We start from the raw sequence: 26331 nt of genomic DNA on the forward strand, positions 1-26331 counted from the left end.
AGGGCTGGGCGTGTAGTTCAGTGTTAAGTACACATAAATTCAATCCCCAGTACCAAAAAAAAAAAAAAAGTATTTTGCATGTATTCATTCATTTAAACTGCACAATAATCTCACAAGGAAGTTAATATCATCAAGTCCAGTTTTGGGGTGAGAAAACTGAGGCACTGGGAGATGAATTAGCTTGCCCAAGATCACATGGCTTACCTTTTCTGAGAACAATTCTCTTAACTGTCCCTATGCTTCCCTCGAGGGGAGAGTCGATTTTTCCTCTCTCCCAGCAGGAGGAGCCTTTCCTCCCCTAAGACATCTGGCACCCTTTCCCTCAATGCTTGCTACCAGGGAAGTCTATGCAGGGGGTGGGGCTCCTGCCTCTTCTCAGCTGGTGACAGGTAAGTTCCAGTGTTCCTCCACAACACCCCAAGGCTTGGGCTCCTTTGCTCCCTTAGTGAGGAGCCCTAGCCTGGACTAAGAAAACTGCTCAGGCCAAGAGTTACAGACTTTCCTCCTGCCCCCGACCACAGGGAGGAATGGGTCTGCAAAAACCTTGACTACAACTGCCTGTAGGACACTTGCTTGTCATTCAAAGTCCAGGTCCACTGCCTGTTCTTCCATGAAGCCTTCCTGGACTCCTTCAGCAGTTAACTGCCTGCCTACAAGGCTGGACTGAAAGCATCTTCCAAAGAGGACAATGTCTCAGTACATAGCACTGTGCCAGTTGCATAATAACCACACTACCATAATAGCAGCTATTTCTCAGCCTCCTTAAACTTCCACCTTTTCCTCCTGTGATGGGCACTGTATACACTGCCCAGGTCTCCTTTGGGACTGAAGGATCTATTCTACCAGCTGCTGGGAATGCTGCTAGCAGATGGCTCACAGCTACCTTTGGGGATCGCCTCAACTGCCTTGCTCAACGTCTGCCCTCTTCTCAGAGTAGCCTGTCCCCCATGACAGACTGGCATGGAAGTTTAAAGGCCTGGTCCCCTGCATGGTCTCCTACTCGAGACAACTCTGAGTGTCCTCCCAGATTCAGAGCTCTCAGCTCAACCTTCTCCTTTTGTCCCATCCACGTCCTTCCCTTCTCTTCCACGTTGTTAATTTTTTTTTTTAGAGAGAGAGTGAGAGAGGAGAGGGAGAGAGAGAGAGAGAGAAAGAATTTTAATATTTATTTTTTTTTAGTTATCGGCAGATACAACATCTTTGTTTTGTATGTGGTGCTGAGGATAGAACCCAGGCCGTATGCGTGCCAGGCGAGCACACTACCACTTGAGCCACATCCCCAGCCCCCACGTTGTTAATTTCAACAGCACTCCTCCATATACCTTCCTGTGTACTGATCCTCTTCCAGAGCCTGCTTGGTCTAGCTGGATGTGGTGGCACCTACCTGTAATCCCAGCAACTCTGGAGGCACAGGCAGGAGGATCACAAGTTCAAAGTCAGACTCAGCAACTTAGCAAGACCCTGTCTCAAAATTTAAAAAAATAAAAAAAAGGGCTAGGGAGTAGCTCAGTGGTTAAGATCCCCATCCCCTAGGTTCAATCCCTGATACCAAAACAAACAAAGACTGCTGGGCAGAGCACTCAAACTGGTACACCTATTACCATTTCATTAAATATCTGCAAGATACTTTGTCTAGATTATATCTAATCTTTGTAACAAAGTAGATTTTACTCCCTATTTTATACTTCAGAATCTGAGGGTTTGAGAGGCTGATCCGCCCATGATTATTCAGCAAGTCCCTTCTCACCGCCCACAGCAGGGTCTGACTCTTCCTCTTGTCTCATTTCACCTCCATTTAATTTTCTGAACCAGAGTAGGACACCGGCAAGATTCAACTTAAAGGACACAAGCAGCACCTGTTCCCTTAGGGTCGGTCTCCTGGGGCCCTAAGCTCTCCATTTCACCCCAAACCTCTTTTAAAATACAAATAAATTTCTGTGAGAGGGGACCCTTAAATGGAAAAACTATTCTTTAACAGTTTTATTTCCCTTGGTAGTAAAAATGTTAAGAGTACCCTGATTTTTTATTTCTTTATAAAGACAACATCTTTGTATACTTTTCTTGTTTTGTCTTCACCAAACTAGCAGAGCTATTCCATTATATAGATGGCAATTGAGATCCAGGAAAGTGAATAAAGAGTTTGGGCCAAGTCAACCAAGAATTAAATAACAATTCTACTAGCCTGATGACCTGCTCACAATCCCAGTGTGGGGACAGACCAGGTTTGCTGAAAGTAAGAGCAACTAACTCCTCTCAGCCTTCACCAGTTTGGTGCTAATCAGTCATAGAAAGCTATCCCCTTAACATATTCTGGGGCTTTGGAGGGTTTCAGAGCCGTACTCTCCTTCATGAATAGGAAGGACAGAATATTCACCACCACCCCCCCACCCACCCCCCGCTCTCTTTTTAAACCAGGGATTGAATCCAGGGGCGCTAAACCACCGAGCCGCATCCCCAGCCCTTTTTTAGTTTTATTTTTAGGAAGAGTCTTGCTAAATTGTTGAGGCTGGCTTTGAATTTGAGATCTATCTCAGCCTCCCAGGTCGCTGGGATTACAGGCACGCGCCACCACGCCCGGCTCAACGCTATCCTAGAAGTTCACTTTGGGAGGGTCCTGGAACGGAAAAGGACGATGGAGAACGACTTGGATAAGAAGATGCCAACTTTGGCCACAGAAAAAGTGGTTTTTTTAAAACCTGTGTAATGTCTAGTTGCTGTAATTGGTAATGAATCAAGCCCCAGGAAAACAAGAGACTGAGCACGTCCCCCTCTGCGTATCCCAACCAGGTGCTGGTTTCTGTCTGCCACTCCGGTAGGTCCAGTCTGGGAGACTGTCTGCAAATCACCAGCCAGCAGGAAGGAAGTGCGCATGCGCATCTCGGATTGTCTTTGTTACTTAGGAAACAGCCAATCAACGGTCTGAGAGTTGACCAATGGGGAAGCGCGGAGGAGTCGACCAGCTAATTTGAACGCGCGGCGCGGGGTGAAGGACCCGGTAGGGAAGAGTGTGCTGAGCGAGCTCGTGAGTCTGAGCGCTTCGTTTGTAGCGGAGGGATTTCCACGCTAGCGGCAACACCAGCGGCGGGGAGTCCGTCAAAGGTAAGCTTTGTCCACGGTGGAGTAGGCCCTGTGGGATCTTGCGCTGGGTCTCCGACACGTGGACCCAGTTGCTCCGGGACCGGAGCCTGAGCCAGCCCGCTGATGCAGAACGTGAAAGTATAGCGCGATCAGCGAACTCTGCCGTCGCGTCAGCAAGTCCTGGGTGGACCCCTCTGAACCAGGTGGGGAGCTGGGCGCTTCCTTACACCTTGCATGCCGGAAATCACTATCCCTCTTGCTCTTCTGTCCAGGACTTAGACTGGGTCCGCACGTCTGCACCTGGCTCTCTGTATGCCGGCTCTGTGAAAGGTCCTCTCGCTCCTGTATGAGGAAGGATTGGGCCCTCCTGCACACTAGAATGGGAGACCTGGGACCCCCTAAACCATTGTCCTGCTATCTCTACAGAACTGATCGCTGAGTTGTATGTGCCATGGACTGTAACGTAGTTACTGGGGCACTCAATAAATATTAGATTGAATGAAGGAAGGAATGAAAGAACATCCGTAGACAGAAAAACAAGCCTGTTACTGTTCTTAGGATGTTTCTCCTCTTAGCTTTGAACTTTTAGCGAACTGAAGTGATATGAAAAAGAAAAGCCACAGAACTTAGGGCATTTTATTGAAGACATTGGTTCTTTTCTGCATCATGGAGAAATGATATACTGTAGAATTTTAGTAATAATGGCTGTACTTCTTGAGCACTTACCAGGTTTGAATGAACTTAATCCTTACAGCAAACTTATGGGAGAGATATTAATGTTATTTACATTAACAGGTTTGGAAACTGAGGCACAGAGCAGTTGAGCCTAGCTCAGAGGAGAACACCTACAACATTTTTCAGAATGAGCTTCCCCTCAAGTTAAACTGATTTCTTCAATCTTCCTATTCTATTTATTTTCCCATGATGAACAACTACATGTATTCAGTTCTTCTTGGCCTGTTTCAGTATTTAATTTCCCCATGGCTCAGAGATTTTAAAGTGTCTCAATTTATTGGTTTTTATGTTATCCAGCCCCAGTTGTATCTTTTTTAAAAAGTGAACAAGTAGCATACTTTTAGACTTTTCTCTACCTGGCCACAAAGCAAATTTAAGCAATTATTAGAGTTTTTGTATAAATCATATTCTCTTTCCACAAGCAATTCAATTATAAATACCAATGAAAAAGAAAATTAAAGCAAATCCTCATTTGGAAATTTGAAAAATACTTTTAACTAGTCAAATAGGACATGATGATATAATTAAAAGATACTTTGCATGGAACAATGAAAAATACTATTTATAAAGCTTGTGGGATGCATTAAAGCAATACTTAGAAGATAATATAGTCATAAATATTTACATTTGGAACATTTAAAAAAAACTAAAGATAAACAGACACAGATAGAACCAAACAACAGAATACATATGTAAAACATAAAAGGAAGAAGACAGCCAGGCACAGTGTTGTGCCCCAGTAATCCCAGTGACTGGAGAGGCTGAGGTAGAAGGATCTGAAGTTTGAGGCCAGCCTGGAAAATGTAATGAGACCCTGTCTTAAAAATAAAAAGGACCAAAGCCAGGTGCAGTAAGTGGTGCCCATCTGTAATCCCAGCAACTTGGGAGGCTGAGACAGAAGGATCTCAAATTCAAGGCCAGCTTCAGTAATTTAGCAAGGCCCTAAGCAACTTAGACCCTGTGTCAAAAATTGGGGAGGGGGGGCTGGGATTGTGACTCAGCTGTAGAGCGCTTGCCTAGCATGGGTGAGGCCTTGGGTTTGATGCTCAGCACCACATAAAAATAAGTAAATAAAATAAAGGCATTGTATCTAATTACACCTAAAAATTAAATATTAAAAAAAAAGAGGGGAGGGACTATGATTTAGCTCAGTGGTAGAGCACTTGCCTAGCACATGTGAGACACTGGGTTTGAGCCTCAGCACCACATAAAAAATAAATAAATAAATAAATAAAGGTATTATGTCCATCTACAACTAAAAAATACATTAAAAAAAAAAAAAAAGGTCTTGGGATGTACTCAGTGGTAGATCACCCCCTGGATTCAATTCCCAATACATAGACACAAAAGAAGATAAAGAGCAGAAAATAATGAAATAGAATTTTACAATATAAAAGGATTAACTTAGCCAAAAGTTGTATCTCTGAGAAGACTAATAAAAAAAAAACCTTCACAACATTGATGGAAAAACAAAGGAAATAAAAAATAATCTTCTACACAAAAAAAGGGAACATAACTTTAGTTAAATTACAAAGATTAAAAGAAAGTCTTCAATGGAACACCCTTTTTAAAAATGCTTTTGAAAAATTTCTAGGAAAAAACTTACCAAAACTGGCTCAAGAAGTTATGGAAATTTTTAATAGACCTAACACTACTGAGAAAACTGAATTCATTTTAAATATACCTTCATACACATAAAAAAAAAAAAAATAAAACCTCACCAAATTCCATCAGGCCATTAGGAAAAATGATTCTATTTTTATATAAACTATCCCTAAAACATTTTCAGAATTTTTTATGATTCTACAGATGAGAAAAAGAAAATTACAAATTAATGTCTTTTATAAATATAGTTGTAGAAAGTCTTAAACAAGCTGGGCACGGTGGCACACTCCTATAATCCCTGCAATAGAAGGGATTACACGTTCAAGGCCAGCTTCGGTGGTTTAGGGAGACCCTCAGCAAATTAGTGAGACCCTGTCTCAAAATAAAAAATAGAAATGACTGGGGGATGTAATTCAGTGGTAAAAAATGTCCCTGGGTTAAATCCCCAGTACAAAAAAAAAAAAAAAAACCAAACCCTTAAAATATTAGCAATCAGAAGCCAGCAATGTATTAAAAATAATATGACCATGTTGAACTTATTCAGAAGTGCAAGAATGGTTTAACATTAGAAAATCTATTAACACAGGTATAGTGATATAGCTTAGTGGTAGCTTGTATTCCTAGCATGCTCAAGGTCCTGGGCTTGATATTCCCAGTACCAAAAAAGGAAAAAGAAAAAGAAAGAAACTCTATTAATACAATTTACAGATTAAAGGAGGAAACATATTGCAATTAGCACAGAAAAAATATTCAATAAAACTTTATACCAATTCATCAGTAAACTAGAAATGGAGATAAATTTCCTTAAACCAACAAAGTATAAAATACTAGGAACATTCCATATAAAATCAGGAAAGAAAAAAGAATGCTCATTCTTATTGCTTTTATTCAATATTGTACTGGAGTTCCTAGTCAGAACCATAGACAAAAAAAATAAAAATAAAAATAAAAAATAAGATTAGAGCTGGCTCGATGGTGCTCACCTATATCCCAGTGGCTCCTGAGACTAAGGCAGGAGGATCACAAGTTCAAAGCCAGCCTCAGCAATTTAGAGAGACCCTGTCTCAAAATAAAAAAAGAAAAAGGACTGGGAATGTGGCTTAGTGGTTGAGTACCCCTGGGTTCAAACCCTGGCACCATAAAATAAATAAATAAATAAATAGGATTAGAAAGGAATAAACAAAGCTATTGTCAGTTACAGCCTTAGGATAGTCTATTAAAAAAACAAAGCGCTGGGTTCAAACTAGCCTCAGCAACTAAGTGAGCCTTAAGCAATTTAGCAAGGAGACCCTGTCTCGAAATAAAAAAATAAAAAGGGCTGGAGATGTGGCTCAGTGGTTGAGATCTCCTGGGTTCAATCCCAGGTACCAAAAAATAAAATAAAAATAATAAGCAAAACACAGCTCCTTCTTATATCCACCATGCACAGGAAGAACCAGTGGTCCTGGGACACTGTCCTCTGGGTACCAAGGTGAGGAGAGGTGGGAGCTGCCAAAGCCCCATGGCAGGGCAGAACCACCTAAGGATGGAGTAGTGCCTCTGGTGACAGAAAGAGGTCAGGTTCTGGCCTTGCTTACTACCCTACCTGCTTGATGTGATAAGTTCCTTCCAGTACCTCCAGTTTCCTTGGTAGAATAAGAATGTAACATGGGCTGGGGCTGTAGCTCAGCGGCAGAGCACTTGCCTAGCATGCTTGAGGCATTGGGTTCGGTCCTCAGCACCACATAAAAATAAATAAAATAAAGGTATTTGTCCATCTACAACTGCAAAAAAAAAAAAAAAAGAATCTAACAATTGTATCATACTCACATAATGATATTGTTGTGAAAGTTAAATGAGAGCATTTGTAAAGCACCTAGCATAGAGTACTTAGTGTAGTATCTGATACAGTCTGTAAACCACTCAGTAAATGATAATTATTTTTAGGCTTTCGGATTCAGACTGCTCTTCTCTGGCTCTTATTCATTGATAGAACAAACATTATTCTGCATCTGCTGCATGTTCTCTTGGAGCTTAAGGATATACAAATATAAAGGGTATAAAGGGTTCTGAAAGAACAATGAAGGGGGGTACAGAAACCCCTATAACAGTAGAATATCTAAGGGCTGGGCTCCTTCCCTGACTTTCCTAACTCCCAGTGTCTGCAGGGGGATCTCCTCAAGTCTTCAATAATTCTCCTTTAGGAGCTTTTAAGGAACTTTTGCTTGTTGGGTCTGTCCCTAAGAGGGTGGAAGAAAAGGCCACCCCCAAAACAACTGAATCTTGGCTTCCCAGCCCTAGCTCAGTAGCACACTAGCCTCTGGGTTTTAATGAGCTGCCCTGGGTTAGAAATAGGACGTGACTGTGGCTGGCTGAGAACCCTGAAGATCTTATTAAAGAATCATCTCCCTTGTACTTTGGGCTGAAATGCTCTTTCCAACCAAGGATCAAAGCAAACTTGACAAACGTTCTCTCATTAATCTCCCCATCCCCCTAGGGTGGGAGCAGATCGGTAGCTTTCTCCCTAGCTCTCAAAGGGGGAAGCTGATGTGACATTGATGCTGGGTGGCTCTTGGAAAGACCTCCCCCTACGTCAGATACAGAACAGAGACTAGGACCCAGGTGTCTTAGGGGCTCCCATGGTAAGTGTCACCCGCATCCCATACCCTGTGCTCCCAGCACTGTCTCAGGAAGAGGAAAAACATCTCATTAGGCAAACAGACTCGGCCTCGCTGGCCCTCAGGAGGCTGGGAGGAGAGAAACTGTAAAGGTTATGCACACTCCTTTGCCAGTGCCCTTTTTAATTTCCTGCTTGGAATGTTAGGCTGCTTTATGTCTCCTCCTCAGCCAAAACCCTCCCGGTGGGATGTTGGGACTGCCAGGAAGGAGCCAGTGTAGACTCGGGCATCCTCTGACTTTATTTCCCACAGTAAAAAAGTGGAGTTTCCTGGGAGTAAGAATTCAAGGGCAAGAAACTCAAGCGCTAAAAATTAGGTTCAATCCACATGTCTACAAGTGTTTACTGAAAACATAATGCTAGTCCCATAAAGGGGATTATGATTATTATACTAACATAAGGGGCTATTACAAAAATGTGATCATCAAAGCATAATATATAATATTATCAGACACTCTGCGGTCAGACTGCCTGGGTTAAAATAGGACTCCATCACTCACTAGCATTGGGACCTTGGGCAAATTGCTTAACCCTCTCTGTCTCAATTTCCTCACTGAAAAATGAGTATAATAATACTATCTATCTTGTGGGATTGCAGTGGAGATAAAAGGAGATGATATGTGTAAGGTGCTTTGAATAGTCCCTGATACAGTGATAACTTAGCTAATATGTTTATTATGACAATCTGATTGCTGGAATAGAAATCAAATTATTCTACATTATTGTTCCTTGATATCTTTCCCTTGTCTGCTGTGGGGAAGAAGTTTAGGAATAAGGGGACAAGAATTCCAAATCAGCTCAATTTGGCTCATTCCCCAAGGTAATACCCCACTTTTCTTTGCTGAGTGCGCTCAGTAATTGTGACCTATCAGCCATACCTCGCCTTTACTGGTAAAGAGTTCTTTTGTTCATATCCTCCAGTAACAGTCTCCTTCCCCATTTCTTAACTCCTGTTAATATGTCCCTAGAATTGGGCTAAAGTTTTCCAGGAGATCTGTTAAGTTCTACATTCCATAATTCCATCCCCACTCTTGGTAAACTGCCTCAAAGGAGAAATGAAAAGCCAGGGGGTACCAGTGTGTGTGGTGTGACTGCCTGTAATCCTAACAACTCAGAAAGCTAGCAGGAGGATCACAAGTTCAAGGCCAGCCTCAGCAATTTATCGAGGCCCTAAGCAACTTAGTGAGACCCTATCTCAAAATAAAAAATAAAAAGGGCTGGGAATGTTACTCAGGGGTTAAACACCTTTTGGTTCAATCCCTGGTGCCCCCCCCCCCAAAAAAAAAAGAGAGAGAGAGAAAGGCCTGGGGGAGCTATGAGAAGGAAGGGGACTTAAGTGTTTGCCATAATTACCAGGTCAACACTGGGGAATCTGTTGTCACCCCTGGCATAAGAAGATTAAAGGAAAAATACTGAATGATCATTTCAGCAAGCCCCAAAAAGAATTTGATAAAATTCAACACTCATATCTGCACCCCTAATGGGCAGTAGAGGGTGGGCAACTAAATAAAGAAAAATAGAACATAAAAATAGAACATAACTGTCATTATTTGCAAACTATATTATCATTTAATTGAAAGGCCTAAGAGAATCAATGGCAATCTATTAGAACTAATAAGGGAGTCCAGCATTGTGACCGGATACCTGATCTGCATACTGATCTGAAGCTTTGCCATATTCTGGTAAAAAGTGAATTTGAAAATGTAATTTTAAAAGGAGCCTATTCACAATATAACAAAGACTGTGTAATAACCAGTAATAAACCTATCAAGAAATATATATTACTCATGTGAGGAAAATTATAAAATTTTTCTGAAAGATTATAAAATTTTAAATAAATAGGAATAGATACCAGGTCCTAGATGGGAAGACTCTGTAACATAAAGGATTCTTCTCATATTAATCTACAAATTCAAAATAATCCAAATTAAAATCTTAGCAAGATTTTTCATAGAACTTCAGAACCACCAGTTTGCAGCTACACATGCTTGCAATCCCATCTACTTAGGAGGCCGCAGCAGGAAGATAACAAGTTTGAGGTGAGCCTGGGCAACTTAGTAAGACCCTGCCTCAAAAAGTTCAGTGGCAGAGTAGCCCTAAATTCTATTTGCATAAAAATCTAAATGTAAGAGAAGAAAAAAGCATTAGATTATATGAAAAGTGTTTATTACCTTAGAGAAGGAATGTCTTCTTAAATATGACATAGAAGCCACAAAAGAAAAGACTGGCATATTTGACTATTTAAATATTAAAAGTATCACTTTAGCCCAGGGTAGGGATTTTTTTCCCAGAATATACGGTTGGATTGATATCAGCAATAATATACCACAAGGAGCAAAGACATGTAATGTATTGGTAGATGCCAAAAGGGTATTGAATAAAATTCTAGACTTTCCTAATAATGACTCTATATAAAATAAGAATAAGAGAAATAATTAATATGATAAAGACTCTTTATCCCAAACTCATTTCTAGAGAATGAGGCAATAAGGCCATTTTCTATTAGATCAGAAGCAAAACAGCATGTCTGTTATCATCAGTTATTCAAAATCATTTTTTATAAGTTCTAGAGACTGTAATATATAAGAAATAAAATAGGCATAAATATGGAGAAGAAAAGGTCAAACATTTTTTTTATTTACTGGCACATAATTGTATACTTGGAGAATAAAAAAAAAAAAAATCCTAATAAGCAAATTGGAATGAAGAAAGTTTGAGGGTGGTAGATATAAGGTGAATATCTATAAGATCAGTTGTTTCTCCATTTTAGCAATTACCAGCTGGAAATGGGAGAAAGTTTTCCATTCATTAAAGCAAATAAATGTATAAAACACTTAGGAATTATATTTAAAGAATAACAAAATAAATATGTAAATGCAGATGTTTTGTTTTGAGGGGAGAAGGGGATCTGGTTGTGAGCAGAACTGATAAGGTTTTATGTTTAGGGTTTTTTTTTTGTTTGTTTGTTTGTTTGTTTGAGACCAGTCCTTACTAAGTTGCTGAGGCTGGACTTGAACTTTGTGATCCTCTTACCTTAGTCTCCTGAGTTGGGATTATAAGTGTGCACCATCACTTCTAGCAGTAAAATTTTCTTAAAGACATTAAATACCTGGGAATAGCGAAGAAAATTATGAAAAAGACTTTCAAGGGGCTCATGCCTTACTCGATAAAATCACAGTAAAGTAACATAGTAGGAAGAGTGTGATGTTGGCATGGAGTAGATAAATAGCTCAGTGGAACAAAATAGAAAGTTAATACACCAACGGAAACAGAGTCATTTTTAAATATGGCAAAGGTGTATTTCAAGTGAGAAAGAGATATGTATAAATAATTGACACTGGTGCCAATATGGGAAGGGAGAAGGAGGAGGCCCCTGGATATTGAAGGGCACCTGGCTAGGTCTGGGTTGGTTTGGTCCTCATCTCCATCATCTCTCTGCTCAGGTGTTGCCATGGTGATGGCTGTGGAGGACAGCATGGTGCAGGTGGTGGTGCGGGTGCGACCCCCCACCCCTCGGGAGTTGGAGAGTCAGCGGTGGCCTGTGGTTCAAGTCCTGGATGAACGGGTGCTGGTGTTTGACCCTGAGGAACCTGATGGGAGCCTCAAATGGGGTGGTATCCATGACGGCCCCAAGAAGAAGGGCAAGGGCCTGACATTTGTCTTTGACCGGGTCTTTGGTGAGAAGGCCACCCAACAGGACGTGTTTCAGCACACCACAAGCAGAATCCTGGACAGCTTCCTCCAGGGCTACAACTGCTCAGGTAAGAACCTGAATCCTGCTTGGTAGCAGCCTTGCTTCCTTCTAAGGGGGGGGGGGGGGTGGTTCCCCTGTCTCCTGACATAGGTCTGCCTGTCCCTCAGCTGGCATGACCTGTTGAGGGGAGCTCTGGCCTTTTCATCCTGTCTGGAGGGGCCCCATTCATTCACTGTACTGTGTGAGGCACTAAAAATGTATACACCAGAGCCTAGCATACAGTAGGCAGTTAGACAGACGCAGCTCCTGGACTCTTGATGCTGACAGTCTAAAGAGGAGAAGACACTGATCACAAAAACACAGCTGCATTTGTGTTTATGAACCACAATGAATGCTAGTGAGGGAAACAGTGGTGGGCCTTCATTGGAGGAAGCTCCCTAGACTGGAGGAGCTGGTGATAACGCCCACCCACAGTGCAGCTCCCTGGAGTCCACAGACTTGTGGGAGCCAGGACAGATGTGTGGAGGACCAAGAGGCTGAGCATGAGTGCTGGGTAGGGTACAAGAGGTAGGAGCAGTGGAACCGCAGACTGGTGGACATGGATGAAAAAGGAAAGGGGCTTGGGAGAAAGGCAGGGCTGAGCTGGGTGGAATATGCTGGTGGCAACCCTGGGGCAGGCGGGCCTGGCCTTGCTGACACCCTTCTCCCCACTCTGTCCTCTGCAGTGTTTGCCTATGGGGCTACTGGGGCTGGGAAGACACACACCATGCTGGGAAAGGAGGGGGACCCTGGCATCATGTACCTGACCACCATGGAACTGTACAAGCGTTTTGAGGCCTTCCAGGAGGAGAAGCAATTCGAGGTGCTCATCAGTTATCTGGAGGTAGGGCTGCTCCCTCTCTCCCACCTCCCAACCCGGGACTCCATCCCTCATTCATCTTCACCCTGCAAAGTGCCTTGTATCTGGTGCCTCAAATACACACCTGTTTCTTGCTTCCCTATACAGCAACTGTGCCCATTCCAGCCTGCACTGAGTAGAGAGTCCTCTCCCTCTTGTCCTTTCTCCTCAGGTGTACAATGAACAGATCCATGACCTCCTGGAGCCCAAGGGACCCCTAATCATCCGCGAGGACCCTGACAAGGGGGTGATGGTGCAAGGACTTTCTTTCCACCAGGTATAGGATTGGGCACAGGTGGGAACAGCAGCCCCACTTGTCCTCCAGGGTTTCCTCATAAGGCAATTTGGGGATATCCTGGATGTTGGGGTAGTGGCAGTAGCAAGAGAGGGGTGACATTGGCTCTGAAGAGCAGCCCTTTCTGTTAGGGGAAAAGCCCTGGTGGGAGACCACAGCCCCCTCCCTGCCATCTCCTCTGCAGCCGACCTCAGCTGAGCAGCTACTGAAGATGCTGACCAGGGGGAACCACAACCGTACCCAGCACCCCACAGATGCCAATGCTACTTCCTCCCGCTCCCATGCCATCTTCCAGGTAAGCAGGGTCATGGACTGAGCATGATACTTGGGCTCCTGGTGCCCACGTCCCCCTCACTCCTGCCCTTCCCCTCCAGATCTTTGTGAAGCAGCAGGACCGAGTCCCAGGACTGACTCAGGCCCTACAGGTGGCCAAGATGAGCCTGATTGACCTGGCTGGCTCAGAGCGAGCATCCAGCACCCATGCCAAGGGGGAGCGCCTGCGGGAGGGTGCCAACATCAACCGTTCTCTGCTGGCCCTCATCAATGTCCTCAATGCCCTGGTGGATGCAAAGGTAAAACAGTGTAGGCCCAGTACCCAGGACAGCAACTGAGGCCTAAACCAGTGGTCCTTGTCTTCAGCCCTGGGCGGGAGGCCACCAGACCCTGACCAGGTTATTCTAATACAGCTGTGTCTCCCCTAATCCACTGACTGCCTCAGGGCCGCAAGTCTCATGTGCCCTACCGAGACAGCAAACTGACCCGCCTGCTGAAGGACTCCATTGGGGGCAACTGCCGCACAGTGATGATTGCTGCCATCAGCCCCTCTAGCCTGTCCTACGAGGACACTTACAACACCCTCAAATATGCTGACCGGGCCAAAGAGATCAGACTCACGGTGTGTACCAGTTAGGGATGGCCAACCTGAGTGTGGAGGGATCTCCTAACCTGGTAGGAGGATGGGACAGGACCAAGACAGCTTCCTCAGATCCCTGTCCAATGTCCCCAAGCAGAGGAAAGAAGTTCCCTGGGCTCTATGATAGGAACAACACTGTCCCTGCCTTTGGGAAGATTCCAGTTGGACCAAGGCAGACAGTCTACTCCGAGGGAGACATGGAGCAGGGGGCCCAGTGGGCCAGTAGCCTGATTCTGACTTGTTTTAAGCAGTAGGATCATAGTTTTAGCAAAATGACATAAACACCCATGTATGTTAACAAAAGCAGGGGTGCTTTGGCCTCCGCCATACTTGCTGGGCCTTCCCTTATGGGCCTCCCCTCCCTGCCTCCTCGGGAGCCCTGGCTCACCTGGAACTGCTGCAGATCAGCCCCCATCTAGCAAGAATGTCTTGTCCAGAGAGTCAAGCATCAGGTTCATAGGCAGGCACTCCTTTGTCCTTTGCTGTGGTCCCAGGCACATTACTGACCTTCTCTGGTCTGTTTTTCTACCTGTAAGAGGGGGTCCTTGGTACTGTAAGTGAGGTTCCTGTGTGATGCCTGGTCACCAGAGGTGGTTGATAACAACTGCTTTGTATGAACAAACCAATCTTTTCCCTGTGTCTCTGACTCAGCTGAAGAGCAACGTGATCAGTCTGGACAGTCACATCAGCCAGTATGTCACCATCTGCCAACAGCTCCAGGCTGAGGTGAGGAGCTTACTTGGGGAACAGACTTGGGGCAAGGAGTGAGAGACAGGAGCTGGGGTGCAGCAGGGCTCTCTGCCCATTCCTCACCTCTTGGGCTCAGCTGAGTTTAAGACTGCTGTCATTGCAGGTGGCCTCCCTAAGGAAGAAGCTTCAAGCGTATGAGGCAGGAGCCCAGGCCCCACAGCAGGGTCTCCCACAGTCCCCCAAGTTGAGCCCTCAACAGCAACAGTGAGTTCTCCTGCCCATATACGTCCCACCCTTCAGCTCAGCTGGGACAGGGAACTGGGCCCCTTCTCTGTCTTTCAGATGTTCCATACCTAGGGTTGGGGATTCCCACCAAGGGCCAGCAACTGATTATCTCCTAGAATGTCTTGTTTTGTCAAATGAGCATATAAGCAAGTGGAATCTACTCATTGAGAGAAAGTGAACTTAGAGTTTGGGTGTTATTGTTTCTTAAAGCAGAAAATCCCTGAAACCTTCTTCTGTCCTTAACCACAGCCCATCTGTCACTCAAGCATTGTTTCTGGGCTCTGCCACCTGGTGCTGCAGAGGTCCCCCTCCCTGCTCACCCTTTCTGCCTCCACATCATATCTTTCAAACTCTTATTTCCCCCTTAGCCTTCCTAGCTCCCCTTTAGTGTCCCGTCCCCGCAGCCAGCCCTGGACCCCAGAACTCCACATGGGATCTGGAGATCTTCAAGAGGGGAGCCTAGGGACAGAGGCCCAGGAACAGAGGGTCATAGAAGAAAGCTCTTCAGACCAGGAGCAGACCCCAGAGGACAAGGACGAAGACCCTACTGAGGTAGGGCTTAGGGGCAGGAGGCCTGGGCCTCCGGGGGGCTTGGGGCTGGTAGAATATTTGAATAAATGTGTCTCTTTAACTCAGCGTCCCTTTAGTCCCAGTTCTCCTCCTGGGTTTCTTACGTCTGTCAGATCCTTGTATGTTTGGAAGTGACTGGGAGAAAGCAAGCTTCTCCCAGGGCATGGCCATTCTTCGGGGAGCTGCCATCCTGCCCCTGCGGGAGGGAAGGGTTTTAGAGTTTTAGGAGGTCATCCTGGCTCCTCTACCCCCTTTTGCTTTAGGTTCCAACCCAGACACTGGAGCAGAACCTCAGACCCCCACTGTCAGAGTCTGCTGGTTTGACCCCGCAGCCTAAGCCGGTGGCCAGCCACCTATCACCACAGAACCTGGATGGGGACCGTTCTAAGCAGTGAGTGTCTTTTGCTTCTACTCTGGCCTCCAGGGTGGGAAGTGAGGGGCTTACCCTCCTGGGGGTGGGACCTGGTTCTAATTAAGAGTCAAGTTTCTTTTCATCGACGTCATCCCTTATCTGCTTTCAACTCCTAGATATGATCACCTAACTATTTACTTAGCATCATCTCTATTTATTCCTCCATGTAACTGGCAGCCCAACAGGCGAGAGAAGTAAAACACCAAATTCCATCAGGACAGCCAGCAAGTGCTGAGCTAGGGCAGGCTGCTAGGGCTAGCACTTGGCCTGGCAATTTGAGGGCAGAGCTGCTGTCAGAGTGAGGAGGGTGCAGCTGGGAGGAGCTGGGTGTCAGGCGGAGGAGGAGTCAACCTTCCTGAGTCAGTTGCTTCTCATGCATCTTCATCAACAGATCGACTGTGACTATTTTTTTCTCAGAAATAAATACAAACTTCCAACTTGAGCCAGAGAGGAAGGGTTTGGGGACCTTCCTTCTGTGCTTCACTGAGGGGTGCTGCTGTATTTTTCCCTTGGCCCCAGGTCCATAAATCCCCTGCCGCTTAGTGGTGCTACTGCCAGCCCTGCTCCCCCCTCCCCGGCATGCTTCACACTAGGCAGTGTATTTAAAGCTTCCGGACAGAAGGGCCTGTTTAATTTTATTTCTTGTTGGGGAGTGTCTGTTCCCGACTCAGCAAAAAATGCTGTGGCCTGAATAATCAGCGGCTCATTATCTGTCTCTTGCTGCCAACTCCCTGGGGCCTGGAGAGGCAGGGATGCACGGGTGGGATGTCCCGTTGGCCTCCCAGGGAACAACCACAGGTTCCCACAGATGACTCATGGTCTCTCTGCTTGGTGTCCCCTCTTATGAGGAGAGAGGACCAATGTCCTCATTTCTGCTCTGCCTCTGGTTTTGTGGTTTCCGGCAAGTTCTTTCAATCTTGGCTATGATTTGGGGATCATAATCTTTATTCTCCCTAGTTCTTGGAGAATACTAATGTAATATTAATGAAGTACTAATACAATCCCTAGATTAAGGAGTGGTAGAACATTCTAGATCATTTCCATGTTTGGAAACACTCTGACAAGCAGATAATCGAAAATCATTTCTATTTGGCTTTCGAATTGAGAATCTTGGATCATCAGGACATTGAACAGAGCTGAGATTTTCCAGTTCAGTGGTTTCGTAGGATTTTTTTTTTTCAGCTGCAGAGTCCTCTCTTTACATGGAATCTCACGCTGAGTTCTAATAGATATGACAGACAGCAGAGTTGCTTGCTGTCTAATAGGCATTTGAAACTTAATTTGAAAATTCCTGATTTAGACCAATTCCCCAATTGTTGGCTGGAGAGGGGGTGGGGGCTGAGGCTTCTGTACAGGGCCAGACCTGGGTCATCTGACTTCCAGGCCCATTCATTTCCCTCCAAAACCCACTCTTCTCAGTAGTCTAATAGGCCTCAAAGCTGCTTTACCAAATGAGTGTAAGTTCCCTGAGCACACGTGACCGAGGGCCGTGGGGGTTCAGAGGTGTCCAGACAGGTAGTGTTCCCTGAAGGTAAATCATTTGCTATGAATAATCCTACTGAGGTAATTCTGTTTATTCTTTTATCATAGGTGTGCCTTACAGAAAGAAAATTTGCTTTATGAGAATCTAAATTTACAACATTAATAATCTCAATACCCTCAGAATTTCCTTTAAATAGTTCCCAGAGCATGTAAAATATGTGTTGATTCACACACACTTTTTCAGGATCCCATACACTAAATAGAGGACACAGACCAAATGCCTTTTTGAGGGTCTTCTCAGAGCCAAGGTCAATTTAACCTATCTTAGTTTGTCTCCTTTTAACCTAATGAGGTAGATGGTATTATTACCATTTTGCATAATATAATAAACTCACAGTGTTTACTATATGTGAGGTATTCTTTAAACATTCTGTAAACAAAATAACTTTTTGTTTTTGGTTCTGGTGATTAAAACCAGGGTACTTTACTGTTGAGCTATATCCCTGGCTCTTTTTTCCTTTTTTTTTTAAATTTTATTTTGAGACAAGAGTCTACTAAGTTGCTTAGGGCCTCTCTAAGTTGTTGAGACTGACTTCAAACTTGGAATCCTCCTGCTTTAGCTTCCTGAATCACTGAGATTATAGGTGTACACCACCATGCTTGGCTAAAATAACTCAATCTCTCCAACAATCCTATGAAGTGGGTGCATTTGTTATCCTTTTCTTAAGTTTATGGACCAGTGCATCCAAGATCACACAGCTGGGAAGGGTTGAGCTGAGAGTTGAGCAGGTATCTGGCAGTCTGACTTGAGCTGGTTTTTTTTTTTTTGTACCTGGGATTGAACTCAGGGGCACTCAGCCACTGAGCCGCATCCCCAGCCCTATTTTGTATTTTATGTAGAGACAGGGTCTCACTGAGTTACTTAGTGCCTTGCTTTTTGCTGAGGCTGGCTTTGAACTCATGATCCTCCTGCCTCAGCCTCCCAAGCCACTGGGATTACAGAAGTCCACCCAGTTTAAGCTGGGTTCTTAACTGCTACCTTATATCGCCCTCAGGGTAAATGAGCTTATGATCACAATGCTAATAAGTGGCAGGGCTTAGAGGAAACTAAGACCTTCCAAGTCCAAAGTCACTTAGCACGTTTCCCTACTTTCCATGTCACTGTCTTTGTCATGGGGCATGTATAATGGGTGATACTTATTACCCTTGCCTATGGCCATCTTGGCCTTTTGCAAGGATATGACAGAGTTGGAACCCTGGGTGAGAGGCCAGCCAGCTAGTGTGGGGCAAGGCAGGAGAAAACTAGGGGACCAGCTCAGGTATGCTCCTCAACCACAGCGAGTGATGGGGACAATGCCTGGCATAAAGGACCCTGGTCAGGCTGTATCTAAGTAGAGCTCCCTGTCCTTCTATTCCAGGTTGGCCCTGCAGGTGCTGTGCCTGGCCCAGAAGCAGTATTCCCTGCTCCAGGCAGCCAACCTCCTGACTCCTGACATGATTACTGAGTTCGAGACCCTGCGGCAGCTGGTGCAAGAGGAGAAAGCCGAGCCTGGGGACAAGACCTCCAGGACTCCTGGCCTGTCTGGGAGGGCCCCTCTGACCCAGGAGCTGTGTTCAGCCTCAAGTGAGTTTCACCCCTGCTCTGCCTGCCTATGGGTGCCCAGCTGGTTAGGAGGCTGGACCCCAAGGATCGTGTACTTCTGCAAACAAAGAGGCCCCAGGAAACCTGAGGAGTTAAGGGTTCCTTCATGTCTCCAGTGTCTGGCTTCCCAAGTTCTTCACATTCTCTTTCCTCTTGGCTAGTCCCTGGTCTCTCCTCAGCACCCTCCTCTCTCTGCCCAGAATCTCCAGGGTACTGTGGCCCTGTGACCCGAACAATGGCAAGAAGATTGAGTGGCCTCATGCACCCTCTGGGGATCCCATCTGAGCCTGATGGCACCCTAGCCTCAGCATCCCAACAGCCCACAGAGAAGAAGAAGAAGAAGAAAAGAAAGAGCACAAGCCTCACAGAGCCAGACAGTCCCCTAGCCCCAAAGCTGGCGACCAAGCGCCAGCGCCAGTCTTTCCTACCCTGTCTGAGGAGAGGGTCTCTGCCTAAGGCTCAGCCTTCATGTGGGCCCAGCACCCCCAAAGGGGCAAGGGCCTCCTCCCCCTGCCATTCCCCTCGCTTCTGCCCAGCTACAGTCATCAAAAGCCGGGTGCCCCTGGGCCCTTCTGCTATGCAAAACTGCTCCACCCCTCTACCTGCTCGTGACCTGAACACCACTTTTGATCTCTCTGAGGAACCCCCATCAAAACTCAATTTCCATGAATTTGTTGGCTGGGAGAATGTCCCCCAGGAACTGAACCGGCTGGACCAGCCCTTCATTCCCAGGTAAGTCTCCCTCCCAACCTCGGTCAGGGGTCAGCAAGGGTGCTGCCAACAAGAATGGAAGACACTGGATTTAGGAGACAGGATATTTGCCATCTCTTTCCCTTTGGTCATGGTCAGCTTTGCCACCCAGTCCCAGGAGAGCAGAGTGCACAGAGGACAGGAGGCATGGCTTAATCAGGGGCCGTCCTGTCATATCAGGGCCTTCATGCTCATATCCACCAGCTCTATGCTGGTTTGTGGCTTGCACATGCATAGCTAATAGAACCCCCACTTGGGAAGAGTCAGCAGGGAACCAGGAATTAATTGAGCCCAGCCCTGTCTGTTCCTTTGCTTTGCTTGGGCACTATGTCCTGATCTGAGTTTTGTCCCACTGGAACAAAAACTATTTCTGCCACTTTCCCCCCCAGATTTTTCCCCTCCAGCCCAGCATCTGGAATAGAGAAATAAAACTTTCTTCAGTATTTTCCAGTGAGAAGGTCCAGCTGTTACCCTTGCCCTCCACCCACATGGCCAGAGAGAGGAATAACAACCAGCTCAGGACAGTCCAAGGCCAAGAACAAGTGGCAGGCTAACCGGGACCTGTGAGGCAGAGGCCACAGGCTGCCCACCTGCACTCCTGCACCTTCCATGGCCCCTGAACCTGCTCTCAGTAACAAGCTCAGAGCTGGGCAGGTGGAAGGGTGAAATTGTTTGAACTCCAGTTCCCAGAACGCACCAGAAACTGACATCTGGATGTTCTCCCAGAACAGGGCTGTCACTCAGCTGTCAGCCCAGGCCTGGTGAGGCAGGGAGAGAATCCACCTCTTAGCAGGAAGAAACTTCAGGTCATCTTGTCCAACCTCCCCGTCCTCGCAAGCTGGGAGTTAGAGGGAATAAGAGTAGCCACTGTCACTTCTGGTTCCTTCCTTATCTGCTTCTCTCCCTCTGCCTGCTCCCCAGTGAACCTGTGCTCCTGCTTACCATGAAAGGCCCCAAACCAACGTCTTCCCTCCCTGGAAACTCAGCCTGCAAGAAGAAGCGCACCATGAGGTAAGGTCTGGAAGCTGTTGAGGTGAGGGCATGGAGAAAGAGCCCTCATTGGGGTGTTAGGCACACCCCACAGACCCCTTCCTGATGTGTCTCTGGACTCCTTGGAGCAAGCAGCCAAGGTCCTGTGAGCAGAGCCAGCATCTAATTCTCTGATTGGAATTTCTTTGGCCTTTGATTGTTATTATAGGATCATCCCAGAGTGATCATCTAAGGTCCCCTATCCACAGGGAGATATTCAGCATTTATTGGTTAATCCAAATGATTGGACTATCCCCTTCTTTATTCTCCTATGTCCCAAACTCCACAAGCCTCTCCAGCTCCCGCATCTGGCCTTGGAAACTCTTCCTGGTTCTCAGCTCCCCTGCCCTCAAGGCTTAGCGGATAGTGCTGTCTCCCTCCACCTACCCACAGTCAAGGACATGGCTGTAACCTTCCTTCCTTCCCTTCCTCTCTCAGTTCCTCAGTCTCCCAGGGCCGCAGCCGCATCGCCCGCCTCCCCAGCAGCACCTTGAAGAGGCCATCTGGGCCCCTTGCAATCCCAGGTGACTGAATTGAGGGGAGGGGTGACTGGTCCACAGTGATAGTTGAAAATAGGATGCAGGAGGGGACAGAGTGGGGTTTGGATCCAGGTGAGAGGAGAGCTTAGAATACTTCTTCCAAGCATCTCAGGGACCATGAAGAGGGAGGTGGAAGATGGGACAAGAGGCAGGGGAGCTGTGGGGTAGAACCTCACCTTCTTCCTGTACCCACCTGCAGAGCCATCCTTGAGTCCCCGCTGCCTCAATGATCAAAGGACCCAGAAGGAACTGATTGGGACTGGAGGTGTGCTGTCAGCTGGAAACTGCATTGCCAAGGTGTCCTGACCTCCAAGCTGTCCAGCTCCTCCAACCCCTCTAGGCTCAATGCCTTCACTTTGTCCCTGGAGACTCGGACACCAGGAACCCTGACCTTCTTTTCTTACCTTGGAAAAATTTATGCCGACGCACCTTTCCTTTATTTAACACCCGCCCCAACAATTCATTCTGCTACTTGTCCTCTTCATTTTATTTTTGTTTTGTTGAGACAAGAGTCTCACTATGTTGTCCAGGCTGGTCTTGAACTCACAGTCCTGCCTCAGCCCCTGGGCAGCTGGGATTACAGGCATGCGCCACCACGCCCGCCTCCCATCCTCTTTATTAATCTCTATAACACTCAGCTTCTCAGCATGTACATATTCATTTGTGAGTGTTAATGTGTTAATATTTAAAGGTTGCCGCCTGTTTCCTCCTCATTTCCAAAGCCCACTATCAGGCCAGGGGCTCTTTTGGGCTCTGTTCGCTACCCATGTCTAACACAGAGCTCTGTGCGGGGATAGCTGTTGCCTCAGTGGAGGGATGAGGCCGGTGGGGGTGTTCTAGGGAGTCACATCTTGGCTCTTCATGATGGAGCTAATGATGGTGCCTTGATTTACAGAGGAAGCCAACTTTATTAATCTTTACCCATTATACATAGACACACATGAGTATAAGAAGAAAGGAGAATGAATGCAGCCTTAATGTTACCACCCAGGTATAAATGCTAGTGATTCCAGGGTTTACACCCTCCTGCTTCTTGATTTATGCATATATATGTGTATATATATATATATATATATATATATATATATATTTATGCATATATATGTGTATATATATATATATGTATATACACACACACATACCCACATTTACACACATATATGATGTATTTTTTTACTATAATGATTAATAAACCATTTCCATCCTTGGTGTGTGTTTTTCCTCTGTACACCTATGTGGGATGGCAACACTTTCTCTTTCTCACCTTCTCATTCTTCGAAATTTCTGAGTATAGAAAAAACAACACCCACCCAGCCTCCTGCTGCAGGAGGTCTGGGGCTAGGACTGAGCCCAGCTCCTCACTCCAGTTCCCAATCCTCCTCCCTAATGGGCCTTTATTTCTGGGGGAGCAGGGGTCAAAAAGCAACCTCATCCTGGGGTCTGGTCCATGCTACCACCTCAGGGGTGGGTTGCCTGGAGTCCTGCAGTCAGGGAGAGGTTTTTTTGTTTTTTGTTTTTAAAGAGGGAGAGAGAGAGAGAGAATTTTTTTAATATTTTATTTTTTAATTTTCTGCGGACACAACATCTTTGTATGTGGTGCTGAGGATCGAACCTGGGCCGCACGCATGCCAGGCGAGCCCGCTTGAGCCACATCCCCAGCCCCAGGGAGAGTTTTTTGTTGTTTTGGTACTAGGAGTTGAATCCACTGAGCCACATCCCCAGCCCTTTTTTATTTTTTAGACAGGGTCCCACTAAGTTGTCCAGGATGGCCTCAAGATTTGCAAATCTCCTGCCTCTGCCTCCTGAGTCACTGGGATTTCAGGTACTCTGTGCCACTGTGCCTGACTGGAGAGAATTTTTTTTTAATGGTTCAAGGTCCCACTGATGGAACCCAGTACAAGGGGGCTGGGGGCCTGCCTTCCTTCCCACTCAGTGGATTGTGTGGAACATAGTTATCTCCTCTCCATGAAGACATGGTTGACTGAATGAATTAATAGTGTAAATAAAATTACAGGAATCTGTGTTTAACTTGCTTCTGAAAACAAACATGTTAGGGGTATTTAGCACATTGTGAGTAGTGTGTAAATAACACTGCTAAGTTCAAGGCAGTCCTAGCTGTTCTGGGGGACCAGCCTCCCTGTCTGCTTGGTGTACCCCTCCTGCTCAGTCCCAGTCCCTTTTTGGAGGTGTGGGGAAGAATACTCCTGCAGCTGCTGGGCTTCTTGGAGCTTCACAGCCTTACGAGGTGGATAATGGGAAACGGACCCAAAAAAGGGTTCACCAAACCTGCCCACAGTTAAACAGCATGTGCTTGGGATCCAACCCCGGGGTCTAGTTCTTAACGTTGGGCTGCTTCCCTTTGGAAGTGAACAGACATCATTTCTTTTCACATGCCTAGGGTTCCCGCCTCTCCAATTAGCCTTAATGAGTTTTTCCCCCTTGTGTACTGTGATTCCCTTGGAATCAGTCAGTTTCACATCTGTAGCCCCTGGCAGCCTGGCATGGTGCCTTGACCTCAGGAGGCCTCACTGAATGTTGGCTGGATTCAAATTGAATAACTTCCCCATTTCCTGGGGCCCTCACATATATTATCTCATTTGATCATCACCGTCACCCTGGAAGGGCAGAGGCAGCAGGCACAGGGCAAGGCGGCTGGTGACTAGGGCCAGGAGGGCAACCTCCAAACAATAGGGTCCTTGCGCGAGGCAGAATTTGCCTGGGTTGGGGGCAGTCCTAGAGTGGGAGAGGTCACACTTGACAAGGATGTCCGGCAGCCAGCCATCCTCTTGGCAAACATTTGTGGCTCTGTGGTGCAAATTATGCTCTCGGGTGACCCATTAAATGCACAAAGACTGTGCTGATGGAGTTAAGCACGTGCAGCTCCTGCCCTCAATCATGGGAGGTCGGGCTGAGAGCGCTCGCTGTGTGGTGTCCCTCATGCCAGAGGCAGCCTGGCTTTGCAGGGAGCGGGCAGGGACTGAGGGGGGCAGCAAGCTGACAGCCAGCCCTCAGCTGACCTTAGTGGGCGATGAGGCTCTGGATTGTTCTCTGGATTGGATTGTTCTTACATAAAGAGAATCGTCCATGAGACATGGCAATCGATGGCTTCCCATTCATTGCAGGCCCAGCTTGGCCTAACACCCCCTCACCTCTGCCTCATTCTAGCCCTCACTCCATTTCCGTGGGTTTAGGAGCCCCTCTCCCCAAGCCCCTCCACTCACCTCCTTTCTCATCCTGAAACTCATGCCTGGCCCTTCCTGGGGTACAAATTTTGCCCAGTTCATAGAACCAGGCTCAGTGCCAAGAGCTGCCAACGCAGAATAAGACATGATCCCGCCATGCAGGGAGTCAGGATGGCACCTGTCCCTGACACTTGAGTGTAAGCCAAATCCTCCAGTGGTGTTGGTACCTGTCAAAGGGAAAGAACAGGGCTTTCTCTTTGAGTCCAGCCTCCACCCAGCTTCAGCTTGGCCCTCACAGGGGACATCACTACCTGGGAAGCCTCCTTGACAGCAGCTAACTCAGGAGTCCTGTCCCAGAGCCCTGCTTGTCAGTCCCCAGATTCCCCCAGGAATGGGCCTCTCCCTCTTGGCTGCATGTAGGGGATCCTGGTTCCCAGCCAGAATCTAGTTTGTAGTTGTCTTCTCCTCCTGCATAGTTCTTCTGTGAAGAGGGGCCCAGGAAGACTTGAGACAAAGGTCATGGGGGGAGAAAGGAACCAGAGTCGCCCCAGGGGCTTCTGGCTATGGCTATGCTTTCCAGCACCCCTCCCTCAACTAAGTACTCCCCTCAGCCAGGTGCATCCCTCCTGCCCTGTTCATCTGGTCCATTTGGAGAACTGCTGGTTTGGAAATAAAAGGCTACCCACCCCCCACCCCTCTCCTCCCACCAGGGCCACATCTGGTCCCCCGCCTCTTGCCCTCCCAGAAGGACCTAATCAGGCAGGGACAGGAGGGGAGGGGAGCAGGGAACGGAACAGATCCGAGAAAGCAATTAAAAAGCCTATCTCAGGGTTAGAGGCTGGGAGTGAGGGGCAGGCTGGAGCCAGCCCTGGCTGGGGTGAGGAGAAACAGGGAGAAAGGGCCCCAGCTTATTAACCCTGGGGTCTGTGAAGGTGAGTGAGCTTATGCCTCTAAGAACATGCTGAGAGGGGCCAGTGAAGAGGAGGGGATGGAGTCTGGGGTTCAGCCTTGAACTGTCCTGTAGCCACAGAGGTCATTTCTAAACAGAAAAGCCTGACTGGGCATGGGCTGAGCAGGGGGAGAAGGAATCGTCCCTGCTCTGAGATTGCCCCCTTCAAATGAAGGGGGAGACAAACCCTGACTCCAGGAACCATGGGGTCCAGTGGTAGGGAGCTCTGGTCCAAGGTGCCTTAGTCTAGGCAGAGGAAGATTCTACATTCTTAGGCAAACCTGGATTTGAGGGGAAGACATAGGTCCCAGGATCAGGAAGCCCCCATCTGTGGGGGGAGACATGGACCCTGTCCTTGGGAGTCCTCAGGCTGAGGTGCAGACAAGACCCACACCCATGAGAAGTGTCAACATATCCAGAGCTTCTGGAACTGGATGGAGTCATGGGCCTCAAGTCTGGGGATGAGGAAAGGCAGATGTCAGGGAGGAGAGAATGCAAGTTAGGAAACAACTCTGCTAACCTCTGCTCCAAGTTTGCGGAGCTGACAGAAGGAACTTGCATGCATTCCCTGGAGAATCTAAAGCCACCAATGACTTTAGGGCAAATTGTGCTGATTCCCTCCCTCTTCACTAGCAGCTGCCCCTCTGCTATCCACACTGCCAGGGTGGTGCCCACATAGTCCCAATGCAGCCAGTAGGACATGGCCACCCCCACTCAGCTCCCACTTCTCCCAGCCAAACCCATGCCAGATGCACTAGCATTAGACAGGTAAAACACGCGGTAGGTGTTATTACACGGAATGATTTGTTAAAGGCACCTGCCCTGTCCAATTTTCACTGATTTTTTGTTTTGATTTTTGGGTTTTTTTGGTAACAGAAACTGAACTCAGGGGTACTCCACCTGAGTTCAGTTTCTGTTACCAAAAGA

General features: G+C 46.8%; 1 protein-coding gene across 1 annotated transcript; it reads left to right on the plus strand.

Moving 5' to 3' along the window:
• The first annotated feature begins 3005 nt into the window (after window positions 1-3005).
• Kif18b (kinesin family member 18B) lies at window positions 3006-21744 on the plus strand. The gene is made up of 16 exons (XM_027947266.2): window positions 3006-3099; window positions 11518-11835; window positions 12494-12651; window positions 12839-12943; window positions 13146-13256; window positions 13336-13533; window positions 13680-13856; window positions 14526-14600; window positions 14728-14828; window positions 15218-15401; window positions 15683-15810; window positions 18732-18937; window positions 19156-19687; window positions 20627-20716; window positions 21173-21258; window positions 21473-21744. The coding sequence occupies exons 2-16, from the start codon at window positions 11526-11528 to the stop codon at window positions 21577-21579; spliced, it is 2568 nt and encodes an 855-aa protein (XP_027803067.1). The 5' UTR covers window positions 3006-3099; window positions 11518-11525; the 3' UTR covers window positions 21580-21744.
• The last annotated feature ends 4587 nt before the right edge of the window (window positions 21745-26331 follow it).

Source organism: Marmota flaviventris, chromosome 17 (genome assembly GCF_047511675.1).
Source record: "Marmota flaviventris isolate mMarFla1 chromosome 17, mMarFla1.hap1, whole genome shotgun sequence".
Lineage (NCBI taxonomy): Eukaryota > Metazoa > Chordata > Mammalia > Rodentia > Sciuridae > Marmota > Marmota flaviventris.

What these genes read in the sequence shown, in the direction of transcription:
- Kif18b (XM_027947266.2), top strand. Translation starts at nt 11,526, where the DNA reads ATGGTGATGGCTGTGGAGGACAGCATGGTGCAGGTGGTGGTGCGGGTG. An exon ending in CCAGGGCTACAACTGCTCAG is followed by an intron (nt 11,836 to 12,493) that starts GTAAGAACCTGA and finishes TGTCCTCTGCAG; the next exon opens with TGTTTGCCTATGGGGCTACT. An exon ending in GACCAGCCCTTCATTCCCAG is followed by an intron (nt 19,688 to 20,626) that starts GTAAGTCTCCCT and finishes CCTGCTCCCCAG; the next exon opens with TGAACCTGTGCTCCTGCTTA.